At 38.3% G+C, this 26403-nt stretch overlaps 1 protein-coding gene across 2 annotated transcripts in view; it reads right to left on the minus strand.

The window, feature by feature from the left end:
* The window catches only part of TMEM135 (transmembrane protein 135), a 173016-nt gene that overhangs the window by 90504 nt on the left and 56109 nt on the right, over nucleotides 1–26403 (minus strand). Inside the window, exon 5 of one of the 2 annotated variants that reach the window (XM_051779267.1) lies at nucleotides 10415–10480. The exons of the other annotated variant lie outside the window; for it this stretch is intronic. Coding sequence (XP_051635227.1) covers nucleotides 10415–10480 — 66 coding nt within the window. The remainder of the gene's footprint in view (nucleotides 1–10414; nucleotides 10481–26403) is intronic. 2 annotated transcript variants of the gene reach the window in all.

Genomic DNA, 26403 nt, shown 5'->3' on the forward strand with positions numbered 1-26403 from the left:
GCATATAAGTTCTTTAAAATAAGAAAGAAGATAGAAGATTTTTAAGTATGAAACTATTTCAGATCACTGGAGTGTGGGTACCAGACTTACACTGCCCATAAAAGCCAGCTGTGCTCACAACTAGTCATATGATGGAAATGCTCAGTCTCTTCCCTCCTGCCACTAAATAATATCACATGAAAAATACTACACCTTGTTTTCAGTATCAGTTCCCAATCCTAGTAGTCAACCTCCCTATAAATTTGAAAAGAACAACAGTATTTTCCCATATCTTCACTTTTTGGAAAGAACACTAAACTCTTTAACCTTTGTAACTATTTACCTTAGGTACTGTCATTCAATTTTTCTACAGCTTAAGAGAAGTTTATGTAAGGTTTAGATTTTAATTTTTATATAATAAAAAAACTAATCAAGAATATGTCCAATGAAAGTATCATTATCCTAGTCTTATACTCACAGAAAAATATCTGAAAATGTAGGCCTTTCAACAGAAAGAGCACAGAGAGTCACAACAGAATGGTTGAGGGTAGAAAGGACCTCTGGATGTCATCTGATCCAACCTCCCCTACTTGAGCAGGGCCACCTACATCCAGGTGCCCAGGACTGTGTCCAGACAGTTTTGAGTATCTCTAAGGATGAAGACTGCAAAACCTTCCTGGGCAACCTGTACCAGTGCCACAGGAAAAAAGTCTTTCCTTATATCTGGACGGCATCTCCCATATTTCAGTTATTTTTCTGCCCATGGCCTCAGGTCCTGAGAAGAGCTTGATGCCATCTCCTTTGCACTCCCTCTGCAAGTGGATAAGACCCCTCTCGAGCCTCCTCTTCTCAAAGCTGAAGTCCCACCTCTCTCTCAGTTTTACTACCTTCAGAGCCCTTTGTTAGACTTCATCCAGGATGTCCACAACCCTGTTGTACAAAGGTGCCCAGAACTGGACATAGTACTCCAGGTGTGACTTCACCCAGTGCTGAATAGAGAGAAGGATCACCTCTCTCAGCCTGGATGAATGGTTTGTCTAATGCAGTCCAGGATACCAAGAGACAGCTTTGCAGCAAGGACCCATTGTTGGCTCATATCCAAATTGCTGTCCACCAGGATGCCCACCAGATCCTCTTATGCCAAGCTGTTTTCCAGCGTATACCAGTGCCTGAAGTTGTTCCTCTCCAGGTGCAGAACTTTGCACTTCTTGTTGAACTTCAAGAGGTTCCTGACAGCCCATTTCTCCAGCTTCTCAAGGTCCCTCTGGATGGCAGCACAACCCTCTGGTGCATCAGCCGCTCGTCCCAGTTTGGTCATCGGCAAATGTGCAGAGAACACACTCTGCCCCATCACCCAGACCACTAACGATGATGTGGAACAGGACTGGGGTACACTGCTAGCCACTGGCTTCCAACTAAACTTTGTGCCACTGATCACCACCTCCTGGGCCTGGCTGTTCAAACAGTTTCTGACCCACCTCTGTCTCTGCACATTCAGCCCACAGTTCAGCTACTTGTCTATGAGGATCTTTGGGAGACAGTGTCAAAAAGGAAATATTAGTTATTACTACTTATTTCATTCATTCCTTTTACATCTCTCCCTTTCTTACTTTTCATCAATTTCATTTTTTATTAGTTCACCAGATGCAATCTAAAATTATTCCTTAATAAGGAAATTTAAACAATCGTTCATATGATTTTCAACAAACTTTGAACATCAAACAGAAAACAGAAAGAGCCTTCTCACTGACTGTAGGTACATCCATCCTTTTTTCAGAAAACCGAAATGACACATTTCAAATTGCATTTTGATTTATGCAATGTTTACCTCCAGGGCAATTAAAAGTTACCAAAGATGACTTTTTTTTTTGTGTTCGACAATACTTCAGTAAGTCTAATATATAGATAAGGAGCATAAAAAACCTTAAATTGAATGAGAATACAGTTTTCCAATAGGGATATTACATTTAATTAGCTGGAAATCATTCAATGTAAGTAATGTTTACACTAAAGTTAAGATATTCCTGCTTCAAAGGGAAGGTTGTTGCATGGAGACCTTTGCACCCCCTCATAGCAGCCATCCAGTATCTGAAGGGGGCCTACAAGGAAGCCAGAGAGGGACTCTTCATCAGAAATTGCAGTGATAGGACAAGGGGGAATGGCTTCAAACGGAGAGTAGGTTTAGATTACATGTTAGGAAGAAATTTTTTACTGTGAGGGTGGTGAGGCACTGGAACGCGATGTCTAGAGAAGCTGAGTACGTTCCATCCCTGGCGGTGTTCAAGGCTAGGTTGGATGGGGTTTTGAACAACCTGGTCTATTAGAAGGAGTTCCTGCCATTGGGGGGGGGGGAGATGGAACTAGATGATTTTTAGGCCCCTTCCAACCTAAACCACTCTATGATTCTATGACTCTATGTACAGTAATGTTGACACACATGAATTTATACTGCAAAGCATTAGAGAAAGTGACATACATTCATACATTCAAGATCGTTATTCTGAGAACTTGAATCAAACATCTTGCACAGAAACTGAAGATCACTTGAGCGTATGTTTTAGTAACATCTTCAGCATGTATTCAGCACACGGGAATGCGAAGAAATTCTTAGCTTTATCAGTTTAAATAGCTTCTTACAGTTGCCTATTTCTTCAACTCTATGAATGCATTAACATACATCAGTATCAACACCACCAAAGTGAGAAAGCAGCATTATTCAAGTTCTAACCTCCAGTAGCACCTACTCTTCCTTTCCTCATGTACGGGAGTAAAATTCTCCCTACAGATGATCTTTGCTCCGGCAGAACAATGGAGTTGCAGGGGGCAACTTTGGGGGCACATTTTAAGTATAAAGCAAGATGACAGCTTCATTCCAAGGCCATGACACAGAAGACCACAATTTGAATAGTTATTAAAGAAATGCTGTTGGGTTACAGAAAATAAAGGTCTATATTTGAAATGACAATCACTAACTACATTTTTTAATAAGAAAGAAAGTAAGAAGAACAATCTCTTATGAAAACAATCTCATATATTCCCAGTACCATATATCTTGACCACCCAAAGTCATGTTAAATCAAAAACTATATTGGGAAGTAAATATATTTCCTTACATTTAGTTTTGTTGCCATAATTTTTCATTGTTTACTTTTTCCATGCATGCACTCACTGGTTTGCTGATGGAAAAGAATAAAAAATCTAAAACATACAGGTAAAGTATTAAGAAAAAAAAAGAGGAGTCTTTAAAAGAGAAGTCTTTAAAATAGGCAATTCCTTCCTTACTTTACTCCTTGACAAAAACTTCTTGGTGAAATATATCTGGCAAATACTTCTTAGTTACTTTCAATTTAATTTTTAGCCTCTGTGTTTCACATCACAAAGGGAAGTTATTACTATTTTAAGATAAATACAGACCATCAGCCTGCATTAAAGAAAATTACATTATAATGACAATAACGCCTAGCATAAAATGTCAAATGCTTAAAGTACTAAATTCCACTGTTTCACTGCATGAAAAATAGACAGACTATAATTTCCATACACTTTAAAGAAAAATACAAAGCATGAATCACCTTGATATTATTTTACTTCTGTTTTGAAAATTAAGTTCTCCAAGTTTCCAAACTTGTGTGTTACCTTTCTTCAGTGGTACCCTCCGTACTTTGGAACATGTAGCCACTATCCCGCTTTCAGATATTTCTACCTTAAATTTACACCAGACATAATTCCTACAGTGCACTAATTTTCCCCATTCCCCAACAAATTAATTCCATCACTTCCTTTTAAAATTATTTGGAGTAGGTCTATGTTTTTTAAGGCTTGAAATGATTTTTAATAAGAAGCAGAATAGCTTATTAGAAGAGCAGAAAAGAATCTTCATATTCAGCTATGGTTTTGAGACAAATTTACTTTCCTCTTCCTGAATAACAATTAATTAAAACCCCTATAAACTCCTTAAGATGGATAACCCAGGGCAAGCAACTGAATACCCAGTAAAAACATCACTGGAACACAGTACACTGGAACACCTCAAAGTCTGGTGGTTTTCCTCCCCAGGGTTCAATGGCATTCCCAATCTCTCTCTCTCTCAAATCAAGCTTTAGTTTTCACTACATTTAATCAAAAGAATTATTTACTTTTGACTTACTTCCAGATAACATAGATAAGGTATGCCAGTCTTTGGCAATTAAATTACCTTTGAACTGTTACCCATTGTGACCTGCCAGAAGGATTTTCCAGATCCCAGCACTATTTTTAAATACTTCTGACACATATGCCCCAAAACCAAAACCTTAAGTCAGTAGACTATAAAACAGTTCTATTCTGATGGCTACATTTTATCCATTTGCTGCTTCTTTACAAGAAGTTATAACTCAATACTACTGCCAAAATAGACTCCACTAATGAGAAAGCTGTAACTCTGTATGTCAATAATTTAAATGAGTTTTTAACTGATGTTTCAGAACATTGTTATAGGATATCTTCATCTTTTTTTTAAAAGCATAGTTCTTTTGAAAAAGCTAAAAATCAAAGTACAGATTACTCTCTTGGGAACAGGGAGAGACATTCCTTTAGGGGAAATGGGTCCCAGAGCTGCCTGCAAACAACTCCTTCCTTTTAGTTTTGCAAACACCTTCCCAAAAATAAGTGGGCAATTATAAGAGAAATTAATACTGAAATCTACTGGCGCTTTGGATCTTACACAACATATTCAGAAAATATGACTTGCTTAAATTAAATTGACGCTGTTTTGAAACATATTAAATTCAAAAAATATACATTTTCTTTTTGTGTACCAGGAACCCTTAACCAGGAGGGGAAGAACCCAGAGGGTAAGATCCAAGAGACTGACAATGCTATTTCAAAGGCAGAAAAAGCCCATGAACGGCCCTACAAAAATTCAAGTTTCCTTGTACCAAGTCTGGTTTGCTAGGAAGCATTTTCCCTGCACTGAGAACAGACAAGGTGCACCCTGACCAACAGCACTGCCTTTTAAACATGCCCTTGGCTAAAGACAAAAAGCTTAAAAAGTCAAGAGCCTTTGAGACTCTAAGTACAGTGTCTCTACTGCTGCAAAGTTTACATAAATCTGACAAAATATCTTTCCTCACATATTAACATGACAGTACCAAAGTATTCAAAAAAAAGCATGGAAACCAGAGATGCTGGGGGAGTCTGTGAGAGCAGAACTTTTGAATCCCAGATAATAAAGGCATCTTTGTGATAGGAAGGCAGGAGGGTGAGGGGATCAGATGTCCACTGTCCCACTGCCATTTGGTTTCTAAAGTATCTGCAAGTGATTATTCCTGATATGCCCTCGAGCTGAAACCACAGGAAACTGTGCACCCAAAGCAATTTTATTTCAATGAAAATTAATCTCAAATTATTCTTGGCAGTTCTTCAGTACCTACAATATGATCATTTATGACATCTTCCTGGGTTTCATGTATTACAAATGAAGCTGGTCAAAAACACAAGCAGGAACATCATTATGACAAAACCCAAAATTTAAAAATCAAATCTAGAACACACTTATATGGAAAAGAGATCATCACTTAACAAATACTCAGTTGCATGTCATCTTTACAGTACAAAACTAAATATCATGACACATATCATATCTCTTTCAAATTGCACCAATGACAAGTAAAATCGCAAAGTACCTTCTCATGAAAAAAGTATTACAGTTATTGCTAACCATAAAAAAATGTTCATGTCTATATGACTTTAATTCCACAGCTGAATTTCCAGGACTCTACAGTGCACTCTGCTATGACAAGGTGGACTGGGAAGAAGGAAGGCAAGGAAAACCTGAGCTAGCAGTAATGTCACTTCAATAGTGTACCCTCCTTTCCTACGTTCAAATTAATTCTGTATGTCTGTGGAATAAACAGAAATGCTGCACAAAGGGGCATTTCATATTGCTGTTCCCATTGTTATGTATTAACTTGTAAAAATATAAAATACCCCACGTTTTAAAGATCCTTACTAATTCCCTTGTTTAATTTTTACCTAAAAATGTAATCACATCATTTGTATTTAATATGAATACAAAATCTATTGAAATTACTTTTTACAGATACCTGGGCTAAATTCATAAAACACTGCTCTTCTCATTACTTACATTACAGAAAACACACAGAGCAGAAATTTAATTCTGAAATCATCAAATTGCTTTAAACAAAAGCAGAGACATGTCTCCTTTCAACAAAGTCAGCTTTCATTCATGAGTATGTACTGCCACAGCAATACATATCATGACATGTATTACACCATAAGGCCATAAGCCATTTTAAGCAAGAAAGTACAATAATTAGTTCTATTTTTATATATATTTATACTTCAAATTTGGTTGACAATGATATTTTTACACCTACAAATGCTCCAAGTCTCATTATCCAAGAGGGCACTGGTTTGGTAACTCCCTTTAAGCTTCACAGCTGCTGTAGTCCCAAGACAAGACACACATGCATGGGTATGCATTTGTTAAATTTTACTCATTCTTCCATAAGGACAATAGAACTGGTAATTCTCAAAGGAATCAGGAATCAGCAGTAGCAAGGAATTCTATAGATACATGTCCTTAAAAAAATGCCCCAAACATTTTCCAGATGAAAAGTGATTAAGACAGTTTACAAATTCATCAAGATCTTGCAAGGAGCGAGTTAACAGCCACAGAGATCATGCATGGCTGGTATCAGTTCTGGCTCTCTGGGAATCATGCCTCTACCATTACATCTGTTGTCCATCTCATTCTATGTAATTCACTGTATTTTTTCCATTAAGGGTTCCACCCTCTCCTTTATCCTCCTGCTTCTTCTCTGTGGGCATTTGTTTCCCTCATCTGTAGGGACTGAGAATATCAATCCAGTAAGCCAGTGTCCTAGTCAGATCTCTCCTTGTTCAGTACCTCCACATGATGTACAAATCTTATATGACACACTGGTTTTGGTACATCATTTCCTCAGTGTAAATAAAACTGGTCATTTCGAGTTAAAATTAGGGAAGTTTTCTCTCTGGGTGGAGTCATCACCTTAACCTTAGCTTTGTCAAATGTATTCCATCCTGCACCACGCACCCTGTGACTTCTCACAGCCCAGTGCTGCCAACCCTTATTCCTTACGGCTCTCCCTGGAGGTTCAGCACACATCAGTAGAAGCTCCGGGGGAAGCACAGACAACTCCGAAGCAGCTGCAACCTCCTATTCCTCTTCTCACTCTCTTCAGCAGGTAGGCTATTGCTGCTCTTGTTTCCTCAACACCATCACTGCTGCAACATCAGCCAGTACCTACAGAGACAGCAGGTCTGTCTGGAAGAGGCTGGACAGTGCGAGGAATTGATTAGCAGCAGATCTGAGCCACCTGCACGAATACCAGAAGCAGAAGAAACAGCTGGAGAAGCTCTCTAGGTGGTGTCAGGTCCAGGCTCCCTGAATGCACAGTTCTCAGCTGCGCTGATCAGCAGCTCTAAACCTTGTGTCCATAATAAAATGCACCCTAAGACTTCCACACAGAAGCACAGCCATGGGATTTGGTGTGAGCACATCTGTTCACGCAATTTTTGGATCATTTGGGAATCAGCTAGAAGTGCTAACAGAAATGAACAAGGCTCTGCCTCATGCTCCACACCCAAAACAAAACAACAGACAGAAATAAAGATGAACTACAACATATTTAATTCTTAGAATCAAGTATGCTTTGGGGTTTGATCCCTCCCATGGATGCTACACTTCAGTCAAATCAGGAGCAAGGGAACTGCCGAGAAGATTTTTCAGGAACATCTATGATCTATATCCCACAGTTAAATAATTTTTGGCACTATGTTCCCAATTTTGATAAATACCTTTGGCAGCACAGTTTTCGAAAATCTTAACAGTAATTTTATAAACCACATGCAAAAGTAAAAAAACCAAACATGTACAACCTAATTTTTCAATTTCTCCAAGGATAATAAAGGAAAAACCTAAAAATTCTATATGCATAAAAGCTTCATAAGGCACAATGAATGAGGAAATGTTGAAAGGAGGAGAAAAGGGATTTGCCATGGACATTCAATATTATAACTTAGAAATCCAGCTGGTGATGACAACTGGATTATAATGGGCAGTTTTTCATGCATTCTGTTTTGCCTGTAGAAAAGAAACATTTGCACATTAATCCGTTCAGTGGTGCAGACAGAATAATGTCACTTTTTTCATTTATGAATTTCAAACAAACAGATATGATTTTTGCCTTCTAATACTGAACAGTTTCACCCCCTCTCAAATTTTAAATGGTGTTACATTTTTAAGTTATGGTGTGAAAGTTGAACAGTGCTTTTGCACATTGGACTGCTGCCTCCGTATTTTGAAATTTCCAATAAACAACTTGCTCTGCTTTGATTTTCACTGCCAAATTCATACTTCTCAAACATAATGCAGTCAACTTTCGTTCATATTCAACTTTTTTCTGGTTCCCTTTCTACTCACTGTGCAAACATTCAGTAATTTCCTGGAAAAGCTAAAAAAAAATAATTAATATGACTCCTGATGATTATATGTTTCTTCTGGAAAAATTAGTTTTATTTGAATAATGTAATTTCTCATTTTCAGACTAAGGAAATTATAATTACACAATGCAATTTAATGAAAATATCTCCCTTGAGCAAAAACATTTTCCCTTTGCATAAAGCTCGATAAAAATATACAAGAGAAAAAAAGGTATTTTCTTATTTTCCCCCCAGCTTCTTACACAAAAAGTCAGTTCTGGAAAGTGTTTTATCTATAAATTATCTAGCTTAGTTTTAACTGCATTTCCACTGAAGCCCAATGAGTATCTCATCAATAGTATCATAGGACACTGTATATCAACATAAAGTTCACCATCATCAAACAGATGCACTTCCTCTCAGTTCCTTTCTTGATAATTATGGTTACATCCTCTCACTACTTATCTTGTTGATTCTCATCTGGTTCTCTCTAGCCCCTGAAGCAGTTTAACTGATAAAAGATCAGAGGGAATATCTGAAGAAAAAAGTAAAAGCTTTTCTGCCACATCAGTGAGCTGAACTGGCTCAACTTAAGATATATCAGATACAGAAATTACTAATATCATTCACAACAGAGATCATTATGTCTGCAGTTGTCCTGGTATTTTCCACTGCAAATAGTACAATTAGTTACACTATAAAATAAAACGTCATTTGATTTGTCCATTAATTCACACCATTTAGTGAGTAATTACAAGGATGGAGATTCCACAGACTCTTTGGGTAACCTGGTCATGAAAATATAGAAAATTAAGTGCCCTTCACTAAAAAAAAAAAAAAAAAAACAAAACAAAACAAAACAAAAAAAAATAAATAAAGAATTTAGAAGGGCTGCACACATTCGATGAAATCTCAAGTACATCTTCAAACACCAATGCAAGGATATATTACTTTGTTGCAAAACGGAAATTAAGGGAACTTCATCAGCATAAAGAACACTTTACAGCACAGCTGGGATTCCAGGGTCAATCTAAGTCTACATTCCAGATTGAATGCTGTATCTTCAACAGACAAAGTTATCTAAAAATTTGATCCAATCAGATTACCATGAAAAAACACTAAGGTTTCTATACTTAAAACCCTACACACTGTAGCATCCAGCTGTGGCAATGCTCAGATCAGTCCTCATTTCCAGTATCATGACTGATTACAGTATTTTATTTTTCATTATTATTAACTACTTATGTATTATGCTTATTTTTATTATATTTATTATTATTTATATATTTTATATATTTTATATATTTATATAATATTATTTAAATTTTATTTTTTATTTTTAAAATTGAATTCAACCCAAGTATAAATTGCACCTCCTCATATTGGAGATATTTAATCATCAAAGCTCAAAACAATGTTTACCTGATATAAAACCACACAAAGAAGGTAAAAACGGAAACATGCATGAGCAACATAATATTCAGATATATTTATCCTATTTAGAATAATAATGTATTAATACTTTGTATATTATGTGAAGTTACTATTTCTTGAAAGGAACAAAGGATGAAGTAACCTTTTCACAGCTACTCAGTAACAAATACTGACATCATGTGAATTTCTCTAGACTTGATAATCTTTAATAGAGAAAATCCAATGAAAAACAACCCAGTTGAAAGGACATTCTTGTGAGTCACTTCTATTATAAGGCTAAGTTATGATTGAAGCAAAAAGAAAAACAGAATGTTTTTTCAAAGATACTTAATTTCTGGCTGGACAAGATTTAAGTTCCCGTTCTCCTTTAAAAAAATACTGTAATGTAGGTATGCAACTTATATATAGTCCAGTTCTCTTCACTTACCTGAAGACAGTACATCCCCCAAAAAATTATAAAGCATTATATTAAGAAAGTATTTTATCATTTATAAATAAAAAAGAAACCAAAAGATACAGATATAATCAGCCTTACTTCTCCATGTCTTAAAGGTGTGATAGCTCCTCTTGCTACTGCCATTCGGAACAATGTTTCTGTGGCCTGCATCAACAAACACACACACAAATTCATTACTGAAAAAACAGACAATGCAGCTCATGAAGATTTGTTTCAATTCTTATAATATTTTTAAAATTTTCTGCTACCTTCAAGCACCTATTTTACAATTGAATCCCTCCAGTAAGTAATTTAGACCAATCTGCACAGCTTAGGCAAAAGTTTATTGCAAGGTGAGACCTGTATCAAGGATTTCAGTCTCAGCATAAGTAACTGCCGTGGTCCGAAGGGCGGATGGGACCGTGGCACTGCATGGGGCCGGGACACAAAGGTGGGATGCAGGTAGAGTCCTTTATTCACACGTGCACGTGGTCTTTTATCTGCTCGGGGGGGAAAGGGCCAGAACATAGGGTGGAGCATGAGACAGACAAGAGGGGGACAAACCAGGATAGGGACACGGGTAAAAGGGGGAGGAGCGGGGGAAACAGGGAGCAGGCAAACTCATGGCAAGCCTGGGCATGTCCAGGCTGTGCACTGTGTAGTGTCAATACAATGAAACCACACAATAACAGTAAAGTCCATATAAATAGCTGTAAGATCCATATAATAAAATCCTGACAACTGCTGTATGTTTTTCTCCACGCCTGGAACTGTTCCCATCACAAGTAACCACCTAAACAGTGCACCAACAGTGCACCAACCTCCCCAACACTGCAGCAGTTCCACAAAACTCTCTTTGCAGGTCAGAGACGCTCAGCCATATAATGGTCTTCCAGAGGCTGTCAGGTAAAAGTGGCCTACTGAGGGAAAAATAGCTATATGGTCTTTCACAACTCATGAAGATCATTTTTAAACTCTCAGTAAAGGTGGTATCTCAGAACACAACCCCATCATGTGTAAATGACAGGGAACAACAACTTTGGGGAAATCTTTAATTAAGTTAATTTTTAATTAGGTTGCATACCTTTCTGTGTTAGTTGGCCCATCCTTTCTTTAATCCAGTGGGAAAATTAGCATGTACTTCTGACATTATAAATAGATTACTGGCTTAATGCAAACTCTAATAGGTTCTGTACCACCATTCTTTCTTCAAGATGGTTGCAAAAAGGTATGAAAAAAATTCACAGGTTACATAAATTCATGGATTGGCACATCAGAGTACACGTGAACAGATTTGTTTTAAAGACTTGTTTCCATAGCAAACAGTGAAGCCGGTTTCAATTTCAACTGTAATGAAACATGGTTCTAATATCTGGTTCTAATTAAAAAAATGCTCCAACATTTAAGGATCTATGTTAAGGAGCAGTTAGCAGGCTGTTTGGGAAAAAAAATACCACATTTAGAAAGTTTATAAATAAAAGCAGTTCGCAGTAGCTGATCATCTTTCTAAATAGTGATTTAAAAAATAAGCAGCTCAATGCTTCCATGACTGCAAAACCTGCTGGGTTCCTGCTACACTACCTTAAGACAGCTGTATCTCAACAAATGTAATATCGAAGACATCTCTCGAGATTAATTCCTCAGTCTTCTTAGACACAGATTATGTGGGTTTTACCCTTTTCTAAATAACTTTCTGCAGAAAATAACTTAATAAAAGAGCTTTTAACTACCTTAGGTTGCGCCCACATACCTGTAAATGAATGTGTGCACTCCAGAACATTGGGCTGCAATAGCTATTACTTCATTTACAGCCACAAGGATGCAAGGCAATGCCCCACTGAATTCTGTTTCTCAACCCTTTCTTCTCTGAGAGATGAAGTGAACTCCATACAGCCTTTTTTATTTCCCAAAATCAGCTCCTTTCACCAACATTTTTAGGGATGTTTCAACCAAATTGAGCATTCTGTCAATACAGCTAAGCTGCTTTCTTTTCTCTTGAAAACCACTGGTGTGCATGACTTTCTTTTCAATCTACTTGTAAAAGCTCTCCCTTAATACGCTTGTACTCACATTGTTAATGCCAGATGTCAAAGCCATTTAGAAACAAGGAAACATCACAGCAATAGCAAATGTAGCACCACAGATGTCCTCCTGTGGGCCACCCTTCACTTAGAAGATTAGCACTACAATCACAGCTTCCCACCAAAACTGCATGGGAGAATGAGGCCACCTATACCCATTCACGGACTGACAATGACAAGGCCAGAGAAAGAGTTATTGGGGTTTTCAGCAAGTAAAATCCAAGAGGATACTTAAAGAAGTTTATCTTTCAAAGGCATAATGGGCCCAAGCTTACTATTGGTGTAACCTTTAAGGTGAAGAAAGTGGACACTGGTAGAAAATACTTCAAGCTTGCATCCTTTTGACAAAGCAAACTAGATGTGAACAACATGTTGAGATTTAAGTAAGGCAATGTCTTACAGGGAAAAAGAACATGATGGAACTGTTCAGAAAGCTTTTTAACACCTTCACAGGACTATAACATCACACGGACTAAGGATAAAAGTAATCAGTTAGCAAAATTTCGCCAGTCTTAAATATGTAACACTTTTGTTTCTTCAAAGTTTCTGCACAGTCTTCAATTTCTGTCTTTTTCCTTTCTGCTCTGTAAATGCAGACACAAACAGAATTTTACTGGGGCATGTCCAAAGAAGGGCAATGGAGCTAGGAAAGGGTCTGGAGCACAAGTCTTATGAGGAGCAGATGAGGGAGCTGGGGCTGTTTAGCCTGGAGAAAAGGGGGAACCTTATCACTCTCTACAAAAATCTGAAAGGAGTCTGTAGTGAGGCAGAGATCAGTCTCTTCTCCCAAATAACAGGTGATAGGACAAGAAGAAATGGCCTCAAGTTGCAGTAGGGGAGTTTAGATTGAATATTACGAAAAATTTCTTCCTGCAAAGGGTTGTCAACCACTGGAATAGGCTGTCCTGAAAAGCGTTTGGGTCACCATACCTGGGGGTAATTAAAAGATGTATGGATGTGCCACTTGGGGACACGGTTTAGTGATGGACTTGGCAGTGCTGGGTTAAAGGTTGGACTCAATGAACTTAAAGGCTTTTTCCAACCTAAAGAATTCTATGATTCTATCTGGTCCTGCTCAGGTTCCCTTGGACTCAGGTTGCCTAGGCCTGTTTTCAATGTCTCTAAGGTTGAAGGTCCCACAACCTCTCTGACCAACCCATTTCAGTATTTCACATCAACACTTTCAGTGACAAGTCCATTAAAAAAAAATGCAACTGTGCTTCCCAAAGAAGCATAGCCCAATTTCTCAAATTCTCTACAAGTGATGGAAATGCTTTGGGCCAGTCAAGTGGAAGGCCACCCTGCAGTTTTCTAGCTGTGACAAGCCAAGACACAAGGAAATGCAAAAACACAGAGCATCCTGCTGGCATTCAAGCTGCACATATTAGATGTGGAGGAATAAGCATAGGTGTGGAGAAACTTAAAATGCAAATGTACAATTTCTTTTTTTTCAATGTTAAAAACAAACTCCATCATCCTTCATGCTCCATAAGGAATAGAGGAAAAAAAAGCTGCATGAATGAAGAATCCCACATCATCAATGAAAAAATAACAATTTGCTTCCATACCTCATATACTTTCTGAAATTCTGCATGTGATAATATCTTGCTGAGAATAAGAGGATCCCTACAGGACATCAAATCTACTTTGACTAAAAATCTAGGTTATTGAACACATCTTGCCTGGTCTATTCTTGATATCTAATTTCAAATCTACCAGAGTTATTAGTATAATAATAGTCAATATTCATGCTGCATAATAGTCGCATATGACTTATTCCAATACTGATTAAGTTTAAATCCCTCGAACACAAATGTCTTAAGAATTTTAAATAATGTGCTAAAGGTATTAAGTATATTGAACTGGGAAGTTTATTTCATTGTATTAAATCTGATAAAAATATTCAGAGTACTGCTGACGCAAATCAAGCCAGGAAAAACTGTCCATTTAAGAAATAATAATATTTTCTCAAAGACACTGCTGACTAGAAATGTAGCTCATTTTTAACTGCTTCTGCACTAAATATTACATTATAATCAGATTATTTAGGAAGCTGTAAAAATTAGAGATTTATTTGCATTGAGTTCACTGTGAATAAGCCTGAAATAAGAATCATTACAGGCTTAGGCAATGACTTCAGATACTTCTACTCAGCGATGGGAGTGAGAAAGCAAATTATGAACACATAGTTTTAGTGATCTCATTGTGAAATAAATGTGCTGCCAAGTTGATTGTTACTGAATCCTAAACTTGTTCTTCATTATAAAGAATGTACAGTGCGTTACATTATGTGAGAGGTGAAATGGCAGCCTAATGTATCTGACTGCTTTGTAACATCATGCAAGCTCTAATGTCATCTCCAGACAAAGATGACCAACTTCTCCCACTCCAAAAATAGAAGTTGCCTCTGATCGAATTCCTTGCAAGTGGGTTTAAAAAATATATTTAAAAAAAGAGAGAAACCACTTGTACACAGTACTAAAGTGGGAAATAATTGTGCATTATTGATGGAAGTGGTAGGAAAAACAGAAAAAAACCAGTACTTTAGATTCCAGATGTTTCTAATTTTCTAGGTATTCATGAAAATAAAATGGTCTTATAATAATTTATCAAAATAGTTACTGTTTTACCAAACTTAAAACTGCAAATGCAAGCAGTGGAGGAGATTGTTCATGCAAATTCATGAATTTAGAAAAGCATGCTGTTTAATCACCTGGCAACTTTTGGCATCTACTTCTAATTGTGCATTAAAAAAAACAAAATAGAAAACAAAACTATTTCATTAAAATGAAAATGGTGCAAATTGTTTATAAGAACAAAAATGGATGGAATACCACAGAAGACATTTTTTCCACCATGAGGTTTGCTGGTCTTGGACACAATAGCTAACTGACAGTTCTGGCCTGTAAAATGTGTGCTTCTTCATGAAAAACAAAATACATTATAAAAAGGCTTTTGACAGATGATCCAAAATCATCAATAACATCTTTCAACTTGATTACGTATGAACTACTGTTATAGCCCATATTAGCTCACCATCACACAACTCTTGAAAGTAGAATGAGTGAAATTCAGAATGGTGAGATTCAGAAGCAACAACGAATAGGAAAATGTAGAGAGGTTTCTGAATTTTTTTCTCCTGAATTCTGTACACAAAATGTCAAATGTAAGGGAACGTTACTCCAGATGACAGATTTAACTTAACTGAGAAGCTTAATTATTGTTACAACTTTTGATGAAATTACTACAATACCAATACAGAATGTGCTCCCATCCTATATATTTTATAGATTTAAAATATTCTTAAGCTATGTTAAAATACAATACTGAAGCTGAATTGAAGCTTTTAAAGAGACAGATATTTAAGTTCCTACTTTCTGAAAAACCATAAAAAACTCAACTCACTCCACCTTACAGATGTGAATTTTACGTACCTCCATCTTCTACTTTTTAAAAGGAGTCTGAATGTGTCCATCTTCATCACTGAACTGTTGAAACCTTACTTGTACAATGAGTAGATCAGCACATATTTGACTTCTGCAAGGCACAAGTCCTTTCCAGACACCCATTAACAGATCAAATACTTTCTTACCTTTACCTTCTACAAAAGCAACTTAATCATGAACTCTATAAAGACTAGGCAATTTAAACCCCATGATAAAGCATATTTTGCAGAGTTCATTAAAGCCTTGTATCCGTTTTCTGAAATTTCTCTAATTTTTTCCCAAATTCAGCTTTCAGAACACCCAGAGAAAACATTGCACCAAACACCCACCTCTACATTCCGTAATACTTGATCTCCCTTTCCTCTGGTTACTTCCACATTTGTAAAAACAAAGCACACACCTGGCTGTGTATCTTACACAGTAGAAACACTATATGAAAACTGTTCTTCTTTCTCAAATGATAAACGACTGTTGATTCCCTAACTAGATGTTTGGGAATTAGCAAAACTCATCACTAATACAGTATAAATAAACCAGTATTAAAACTAACAAGACTAATAGCACAGTAACTCTTTTTGACTTAAGTCTTGCTCCTTCCTGGGAACATCTGCATATTTGTCATGTAAACATAGGCTCAAATTTACAAACAGTTCAGGGCAACTTCTATTACACTTACAAATTCCATTTTTGCTCATCCTGCACCTTCAGGGTTAATAAACTCCCTTACAAACTAATTTACCTCTACCCTCTACACAACTAAACTACCCTGATCTTCCTCCCCGATGCAGTCCTGCTCAGGAACCTCAGCCTCTCCTTAAAAGGGCTTTATAATTTAAAGTTGCAGAACACACGTTCAACAAATGAACCAAGCATAAAACTAATCACGCAATGTGTGCTGCTAAGAGGGTGAAATGAAAGCATTTGTATTTATTTATCTTAGTTTAAACTCAGTCGTCTGCAGTTGTGGTATATGTAACATTTTCCAAGATTATGATTTTTTTTTTTTCTTCTCCTGACTTCTTCTCTACCTATTTTTCTCCCTTTCCTTCCTCCCACCCCCCCACCCAAAAAATGCTTGGTATTTATATTGGGATTCCTGGTCCCAGGCTGTAACTGACTTTCACCTTTCTCTAGTTTTCTCTGCACAAAGGATTGAACAGTTCAACACTGCAATTAACTACATAACAGAAAGCCCGAAAAAAAAATTAAATCCAGCAGTATAATGCTCATGAACTGAATTACCCACAAAGCAGGCCAGCAGCCAGCATGGGAAACTGGAGAAATAGGCCATTTAATCTCCTCTGCCTCAACAGAAATGCCAGAGAAAGGAGGTCCAAGCAAGCCTGCCCTGCCACCATCACAGAGTAGAGGTTTCTGCATCTGAGAAATGATCCACTGAAGCCAGCTAAAACCTTCATTCTTTCCAATCACACAGCAGAAGGACAGCAAACAGCTGCAAGCCAGCCTCCAGAAAGCACATGACAATTGTCAAACATGGTTTTGATTAGTAATGCTGCCAGATAGAATAAAAGATAGTGGCCAAAAGACCACTCTGGCCAAGCAGGAATATACAAGCACACTTGCATGTAGTCAGTGCCCCTCACGATTTGGGGTCAGAGAAATCTTCAGTTTTCAGCTCTAAAATGGTTAGGAGCATATGCACCTATCATGCATCACCTCCCTCTATCCCATTTGAAACTGATCCACAGGGAACTTTGCTGCTGCCTGGCCAAAGGCTGCTGGAAAAACAATGTGCAGAAACAACAGGTCTAATCAGGTTTGATGCAGCCACTAAGTTTCAGACAAAAGGGTAACACTGCCCTGAGCTCAGAACCATAATGACTCCAACACTATACTGAATAGTTTGGGTTGGATAGGACCTTTAAAGAAGTCCAAATCCCCTGACATAGGCAAGGATACTTCCCACTGAACTAGGTTGCTCAAAGCCCCGTCCAACCTATCCTTAAAGACTTCCACAGGATGGGGCAGACACATCATCTGTGGACAACCTGTTCCAGTGCTTCACCACCCTCACAGCAAAGAACTTCTCCCTAACATCTAATCTAAACCTGTTCTCTGTCCGTTCTCTGTCCGTTCTCTGATCCCTTGTCCTAGCACCACAGACACATTGTAAAATGTTTGTCTACCTCAAGTACTAAGAGGTCACAGTGATGCCTCCTTGAAGCCTCTTCTCCAGGCTGAACAACCCCAACTCCCCTAGCCTGTCTTCACTGGAGGAGTGCTCCAGCCCTCTCCTCATCTTTGTGGACTCTGTCCAACAGGTCCATGTCCTTCTTATGTTGGCAGCCCCAGAGTTGGATACAGCACTCCAAGTGGGGCTTCACCAGAGTGAAGTAGAAGGGAAGAATCACCTTCCTCGACCTGCTGGCCACAGTGCCTTTTATGCAGCCCAGGACACAGCTGCCTTTCTGTGCTGCAAGTGCACATTGCCAGGTCATGTCCAGCAACATTCCCAAGTCCTTCTCCTCAGGGCTGCTCTCAATCCATTCTCCACCCAACCTCTATTTGTGCTTGGGATTACCAAGACCTGGGTGCAGGACCTTGCATTTGGTCTTGCTGATCATCCTACAGTTATTACTACATCTTTGCTTGCCCCTTCATTTTGACTCCTTGCTGTGATTTTATAGCACCTAGCCCTCATGGTTTGAAGAGCATTGGTGAAAGGAAGCAAACAGACAAGAAGACAGGGTGTATGACATAGCAATGAGCACCAGGATGTTCCTGTGCAATTCATTCCCAAGCTATCATAAACAAGTGAAGCCAAACTCTTTTGCAACACAAGCAAAAGCAGACTGAGGTGAGCTTTCATGGTCCACCTGTAGCTCCTCAGTGAGTTATTGGGACAACAAAGAGCAAAATCAAAAGATCCCTGATCCCTATTCTCCACTCTAATCCCTGAAGAACAGCAGATTTAAACACCAGCAAGCTATTGCAGCAGCCTTGGGTCTTGTAACATAGACATTCGCTCTGACCAGTAAATTAATGAGAGCCGCATATTTAGACAGCTTTATTCCATATTATCCAAGCACATGTTCTTGAATTCCAGACTAATTTAAATAGTCATTTACAATTCCTTTATCTGCCTTCATTGACCAGAGTTTCTTGTTAGCATGAACTCTGAGCAGGTTCAATTCAGTACATTCCCTACAAGCTTTACAAGATTTACGTTCAATATGTTTCACAACCACAGTCCTTTTTCTTTAGGGGATTACCTCACCTTTTACATTTCCCACTGGTAGCAATTTTAAATAGTTGTTCTCAGTATTTGCAAATCGAACAAAAATTTCTTTGTCTCAATAGGTTTGTTACCATGTATTGTAATTTACCCACTACGCTATGAGTTAAACTAATACAAAACTAATCTAAAAAACATTTTCAAACTGGTGATTTATCATGACCGCAGTGTAAACAGTACTATAAATTACACTGACTTTGAAAGAGACACTCAATTCACTTCCCAATGTTATTGTTTAAACGTGTGTATGTCACACAATCTTTCTGAACTAATTAGGAGCAGAATATACAGGTTAATGCTACTTAATTTTTGGTGCAGTTTATAAAAATGCCTCCCTACTCCGCCTAGAAAAGTTTCACTGATATTAGACAATAGCTAAATTGCTTTTGATGAAGAAAACGTCTATTCTAGTGATGGCCTAAGAAAATATGAATTGTGATTTTATTTATCACATGCTGTTATCCATAAAATAATTAAATAAATCAGATGCTGATTTCTACTGATTAAAACCACTCAACACAAAATAATCAGCAAGAAAACTCAGAAAGTCATATATTATATGAGGAACGGTAATTAGCTACCAACATCATGTAGCACTCTCAAGCTTTTTTTTTAATCAACTTTTTATTTTCTTTTAAGGAGAGCTAAAAGTTTCAGAGCTTAGAACAATATTTTGAGAACTGGCAGAAGCACTGCTCTCAAGAAAACCGTTCTTATTTTGGCCATGAGGAACTAACAGAAACTCTCACTTGCAGGCTGCATAACACTCAGTTCTCAAGTGAAGCCATTTCAAATAATGAGCAAGATTTCTTCTTCCCAAGCATCTTTCTTCAAAACTGACACAACAGTACCTCCAGGTCTGAGAATCGCCTTCTCTGCCAAGCAGTGCAGGGCCCACAGCAAAGCATGCATTCATGGTGTTTTCTCTTTTCAAGAAAGGCAGGAAGCTTTTATCACAAGACCAATCTCAGGAGGAAGCCACACTTCTTCTTCACATACAATATTGGAAGGGCTACATCTGTTCTCAACACTAAGGCTGTTGACAGAAGCCATGGTGCAATTGTACTCCACAAGTCCTGTTTTTTAATAAATCAAGGGTTTGAGGTAACACCCACCCACAATCATTAAGGCATTATGCACAAATACAATAGCAAAAAGTAGTAAAATTTGTCAAATCTGCTCAAACAAAAGGTATGAGAATTCATGACCTCTAATTTTGCAGCTAAACAATTCTATATTTAAAAAAAATGCAGGATTTATCAATGTACAGAATAAGTCTAAAACACTTCACTTTTGTCTCTCTGTCATGCCAGGAGCTGGATACTCCTCTTTCCTGCTCTTGAACATTTTCCATGACGGGAAGATAGCTGGCCTGACTCTGCAACAGATGAATTACTACAGCCAGCCCAGTCACAAGACAAGAGGACAAACACCAAACGTCAAAGCAGAAGAAAGCACCTTTAGGAAGGCTAAACAAGTAAAATGCCCTTAAAAAATCAAGATATCAGCTAGACTCAGACTCAAGCCACCTGAGATGAATCTGGTTACAATCTCTGTGTCCTGACACACATTAGATCCAAAGACATCTTCAGTTGGAACTGCTCGACAACATTGCAATCTCCAAAACTACTGTAGTGAACTGACTTCAACACTATGAAAAATTCTTGTCTGGTGTACAACGATCTGGTAATTACTGCCAACTAGCTTTGTCATCCTAACAATAACTGGGCATGGTTTTACACGGGAAAAAAAGAGTAAGCCTACTCTAACGCAAGAAGTATGGGACTTGATTTCTACTCTCATGTGTTGGTGGTCTCAGGTGATATAAGACTTTCATCAAAATTTGGATGGTTGCTATAGACAACAGTAAAAGAAGGAAATAAAGCCACATGACAATCAATGCCAAGTCTGTAAAACCCTACTTCACTTTCTCTAAAATTTGGAAGGCAAATCAAGAGGAACAACAATTCGATTACTGGTAAAACAAGTAGAGCTCACAAAGCAGGGACGGATTCTAGCTTTTGTTCTTCTTATCTGACATGAGGTAAGACAACTGAAATATAGAGGATTTTTCTGTAAATAGGCAGAGTGTGGTCTTCTTTCCCAATGGTGGGAGATCCTCAATTAAGAGATCCTAAAAATCTACTCCTGATGGTACTACCATGGCAATTCCTCCTCCAAAAGAGAAATAGTACTTTTCACTTACCTCCCAAAGTCATGAAGAATATTGACTTAGCTATTTCCATCCACTGCCTTGAGAACATACAGACCTATTAAAATTCCATTATACTAAAAAAACATAAGCCAACAAATTTGGAAGAAGTGAGGGGCAAATGTCTCAGCTTTCTAACACTGAATCCCACCAAGTTATTGAATACTTTTTGAACTCCATCCAAATAAATAATTCTACGATTCTACTTCTTATGCAAAAAATGGTTATCATATTTGCCACTTACAGTTGACTGATGAGGATAAATTTAAGAGTCTGTGAAGTATTTACAGACTACAGCTGAGGAGTATCAGATAAAAGCCAATGGAGGAATTGATAACCTGCATTTCAGAGAAGTTTTGAGCACACCAATGCTACAGTTATGAAGCTGAGCAGATAGATGCTAATCTGCATGACATCTTCAATCATTTATTGGGAACAAGCAATGTTCCCAAGGAAAAGCCAGTGACTGCACAGTTAAAGACCACTGGTTCAGATGACACAAGAGGCACTACCAGTAAATCTACTGCTAGATTTACAAAATCCAGAAACTGCAGCACAGTTCTAAGCTACCGTGGTAGGGAAAAAAGTGTTTTTCCCCCTGGAGTTAAAAAAAATGGTAACCCCCGAGGGGGTGGTGTCTTGATGTTGACCCAATCAGCACCCCTGCAAAATTTAAGCATATCAAACCAGACCAGAAAAGAAAGATGATGATGTAGCTGGAGGAGAGTAGCCATGTTCTGAGACCACCAGGAGTCAGAGGGGCTAGGAGCCCTGCTGGGGGGCAAGGTCCCCCGGCCCTCAGCTGGGGGCTGCAGAAACTTGGAAACAGTGTTAAACTGGACCAAGTACTGTAGTTAAGGGCTGGGGGAAGTTTCCTTGCTGTGAGTGGACAGCCAGAGATACTGAAAGCGGCGGTGGAGCAGGACTGAGCAGAGAACTGTGGTAGAAAGCCAAGAAGATAAGAAACAAGCAGTAAAGACAGCATGCAGCTAAACAGAGAGACACAGAGATGTCTGATGGAGAGAGAGAGAGAGAGGACTAAGCTCAACAGAGACAGTTTTGGGGTAAGAACTGAATCAGATTTCCCCAAAACCCCTGTGAGACCCCTCCTAGGAGGAGGGGGTGGACTCCTACGTGATGGAAATCCTAAAACGCAGCATGTAGCAGAGAGAGAGGAGCTAAGAGCTCAGAGACGTCCTGGAAGCAGGACCGGGACGGTCTGGAATGCGGGGGAAATGGCCTTGCCCCCCCGCTGCTGCTGCCAGGCTGGCAGCTGAGACAGAGCACAGGAGCTCTGGTAGAACGCTTGGGGCAAAAGACTAAACTGAAAGCTGCCCTAAACGTTCTGACTCAGGGGGAACTTAAATCCCCTGAGGAAGGGACTGTCACGAAGACCTCTGCACTTTGTGATATGACATGGTGAGGCGAGCCTTGTCCCTGCTTCGCAGCCTACAGGAGAGAAACCTTCACTTGGAGTCGAAGGGCCAAGAGGGGTGAGAGGAGCCCCCTTGTTCGTAATGGAAAGAGATCCAGCTACAATTCCAGCTACGACTGCTGTATTGAAGAAGAGAGACACTGCTGCCCTGAATGTGGAAAGGATCTTTCCTTCTTCCCTTCTGGACTTTTATTGGAGGGAAAAGAGATTTGATCCAATGTAAATACTGCTTTATGATAGGAGAGATAGTTAGGATTGTGTATATAATGTATTATAATATTTATTTGTGTAATAATTGTAATATAATCCCCTTCCCCCCATATTGAGTCTTGTGTCTGGAAAACCCCTCTCACACTGGGGTGAGATGTGGGAGGGGGGCTTGGACTCGGAAATTGGATTTCTGGGGGTCCCAAACCACGACAGCTACTTCAAATGACACAGAGTTGTATCACAATATTGGGAAAGCAGGGAAGGTAATGAGGAGATGGCTTAAACTTTAGTTCAAATATAAGCCCAAAGTCTCGCAACCCACCTCCAGGGCAGACAAACCACAGAATCCCTTTACCAGACCAATTTATTCGCCTTACATTTACCTATTCTCCTTATGTTAAACATGTAAGGTACCTAAAAAAACTATTTGGGTTTTAAGATTTACAGCAGACATTTTAATCAAGTATAAAATAATAAGAAAGAGGTTCTTTGACCAAGAACAAAATGTACAGTTATTCCTGGCAAAGTTAAAAGTTACCAAATACATGTAGTGGGTTTGTTACATAAACTGCAGTGGACTGCATGGATAGGCATGTTCGTTTGAACATCCTGTACGTTAGAACAGCCAAATAATAGCTCATATTTCTTGGGGAAAAAGTATATAAATTACAACAAGTACACAGTTACAGAATGAACTGTATAAGGAATGTAGCAATACTAAAAACAATTTAGAAACTGCAGCAGACAAATCAACTGAGCCTAAAACATGCTGTTCTCCCCATCAAATGAGCAAATTAATCCTCATAAGTGCAGAACCATCAAACGAGCACATAAATCAGACTGTTTCATCTGGGCTCACTTTTTAGAAAGCTTCATGGCTGAAGAAAGGATGTCTCTGTTTTGCAAATGTTAAGAGCAGCTAACAAGTTAAGTATCATATATGAGGCCAGGCCTTCACTACAAGCTTTCCCCTCTAATCTATCAGATGTTTAAAGTCTCCCCTCTTCATTGACAGAATGTACAGAAAAAAAGCCTGAAAAAGCCTGGTGCTGGAACTGCTAAAACAGATGGGTTTCACTGGCATTTAAAGAGTTGCATAATCAAAACATCAGAAAAATTGTCAGCATGAATTGTCAACAGTAAGATGCTCCACTGAGGCAGCTGTGTTACAGGCTTTACGCTAACACAACTGTCTATATGAGAACACTTTCTGGTAGCAGACAACTCTTTCCCTCAGCAGGAAGAGAGAAGGATGAATTGCCATTTTACAAAACCCTACAAATAAAACAGCTTCAACTAAAGCAGTGACGTTTGGATTTGTTGTTTCAAACACTGGTCTTACCAAAGGAAGCAGCCAACACTCGTCTGTGTTAAGTCTGGGTATAAAGGCACAGTAGTTGTTTAAAAATAAGTTACCAACCAGAAGTGTCCAAAAAAGGTTAATGGGAAAGGTTTGTCATCAAGTTGGGAGAGGGCTGGCATCAAACTAGCCAGTAATTCATAATGGCTAGTAGAGACTGCAAGTAAATCCTATTCCAAAAATTGATCCACAATCCTCATAACTAAGAAAGACTCTGTGGCAGGAGTCAGAATAATTTAAAATAAAACATAAAATGTCACCTCCTTTTTTGGGAGGGGTGTGTGTGTGCAGGAAGGGTTGAAGGGCCTTTCTCAATTTCTTCCTATGCACCAAGGTTTCATTTCCAGAATATACTACAGATGGGAGGCAGAGCAACACATGGTCGTAAACAACCAGACCCCATTACAGCTTCCAAAATGCAAGTGCCACAGAAACATGGAGAAGTGACTCGGGATTAGGCTTCAGAAGTTGCTGGAGTCTCTGTGGCTGGCACCCACAGAGCCAGAAACGCAGAATGAATGGACCCCTCAGTGGTTTATAGTAATTAGGCACATTTCTGAAACTGGCGCTGCGATTGCTTCGTCCGCACTAATTGAGCACAATGCAAATCACTGCTCTGAAATGCCAAATGGCACATTTAACAACCTTATAAAGGAGCCAGGAATACAGATTCCTTTTTTTTATTTATTAAAGAAAAAAAAAGACTGGTCCAACTTTTCACTGCACAATACAGAGAGCTGGAAAGTGTCCAAAATTGCTCTGTAAGTGTTGTTTTATTAGCCTGAGACTGTTAATAAATTTATTGTAAATGAACTTATACTTGCCTCGGTGAATATAAAGAAAGAATTGTATCACTCTTCTTACAGTGTTTGCAATTTACTCTAGTTCTTCACTTTTTTATCCTAGTTACACTGTTTCCTATACTAGTTTATCTTAGCAACTGACATTTATTTGATCCATAAATTACCCTAATGCAGTTTAGTGCTCCTTCATAAATTTTACAAATACTAACACTTACAGAACTTAGACTTGTATTAATTAAAGCCATGCCTACACAAATCTAACATTTCCTTTTAACATTTTTAGTTATTGCTAATTCTGGAAAACGTGAAGAAGGACGAAGGCTTTCTCTTCCCTTTCACCAGGTGTGGTTTTAAAGTTTAAATATACATATAAATGTGGGGGTTTGTATGTGTATCTTATTACCAGTGTGTCACAGCCAATAACAGATAATCTTTGAGAGGAAAAAGACTGTCTTCCAAGAACTTGGCATACTGAGCTACAAATTAGATCCTTTCATTAAGAGAAACTTAATTAATTCTTAGCAATTTCCACTTTTGACTTTACCACTGCAAGACTATCATTACTTGTTAGAAACACCTCTAGCTATTTCTAACCCTAGATGTTTAAAGTCTTTAAAGAGTAAAACTTGAGACCTGTAAAAGAAGTTTAGGAAATTTGAAAAAAGGCTTGTTTCTTATAGGAACAAGGAAGGTTTGAGGTACATATTGATAGACAGGTACAGTAAATACTAAGGTAATTTCAGTTTTGTAATGCTTTTTCTGCCCAAGTTTAGTTTTAAAAGGGGAAAAAAAAGCTATTGTTATACAACACCAGCATATGAATATTCAATAAATATATTGTATAAGTATTCAATAAATACATCATTAGCAGTAGACTACACAACAGTACAAGAAGATACATATGACATGTATGGCAACGTGTCATATGCACTTAATATGCTACTTAGACATACTTCTCTCCTATTTGCAAATATTTTAAAATGTGCTATACTTTCTGCAGAAAATACATCGTACCAATTCACAAGCAGAACAACTTGAGGTGCTGCGCACCCTGCCATGGGCTCCTGCCTCCCTCAGACCAAGCCCCTGGGCTCCTGGCACACGTAACTTGAGGTGAGCAACAAAACAATTCCATCACTGACCTGTACCCCCAAGGTCTCACAGAATGTCTACAACCACAAAATAACTGAGGGACTGCCCTGTGTAAGGCAGACATCCACTAGGGCATGAAACTCCAGGTTTTGTGCTTTAGCCTGCTGTGGTCACGCACTCACCACAAGAGCAG

Source organism: Manacus candei, unplaced genomic scaffold (assembly GCF_025592945.1).
Source record: "Manacus candei isolate 608988 ecotype Guabito, Panama unplaced genomic scaffold, ASM2559294v1 h1tg000014l, whole genome shotgun sequence".
NCBI classification, from domain to species: domain Eukaryota; kingdom Metazoa; phylum Chordata; class Aves; order Passeriformes; family Pipridae; genus Manacus; species Manacus candei.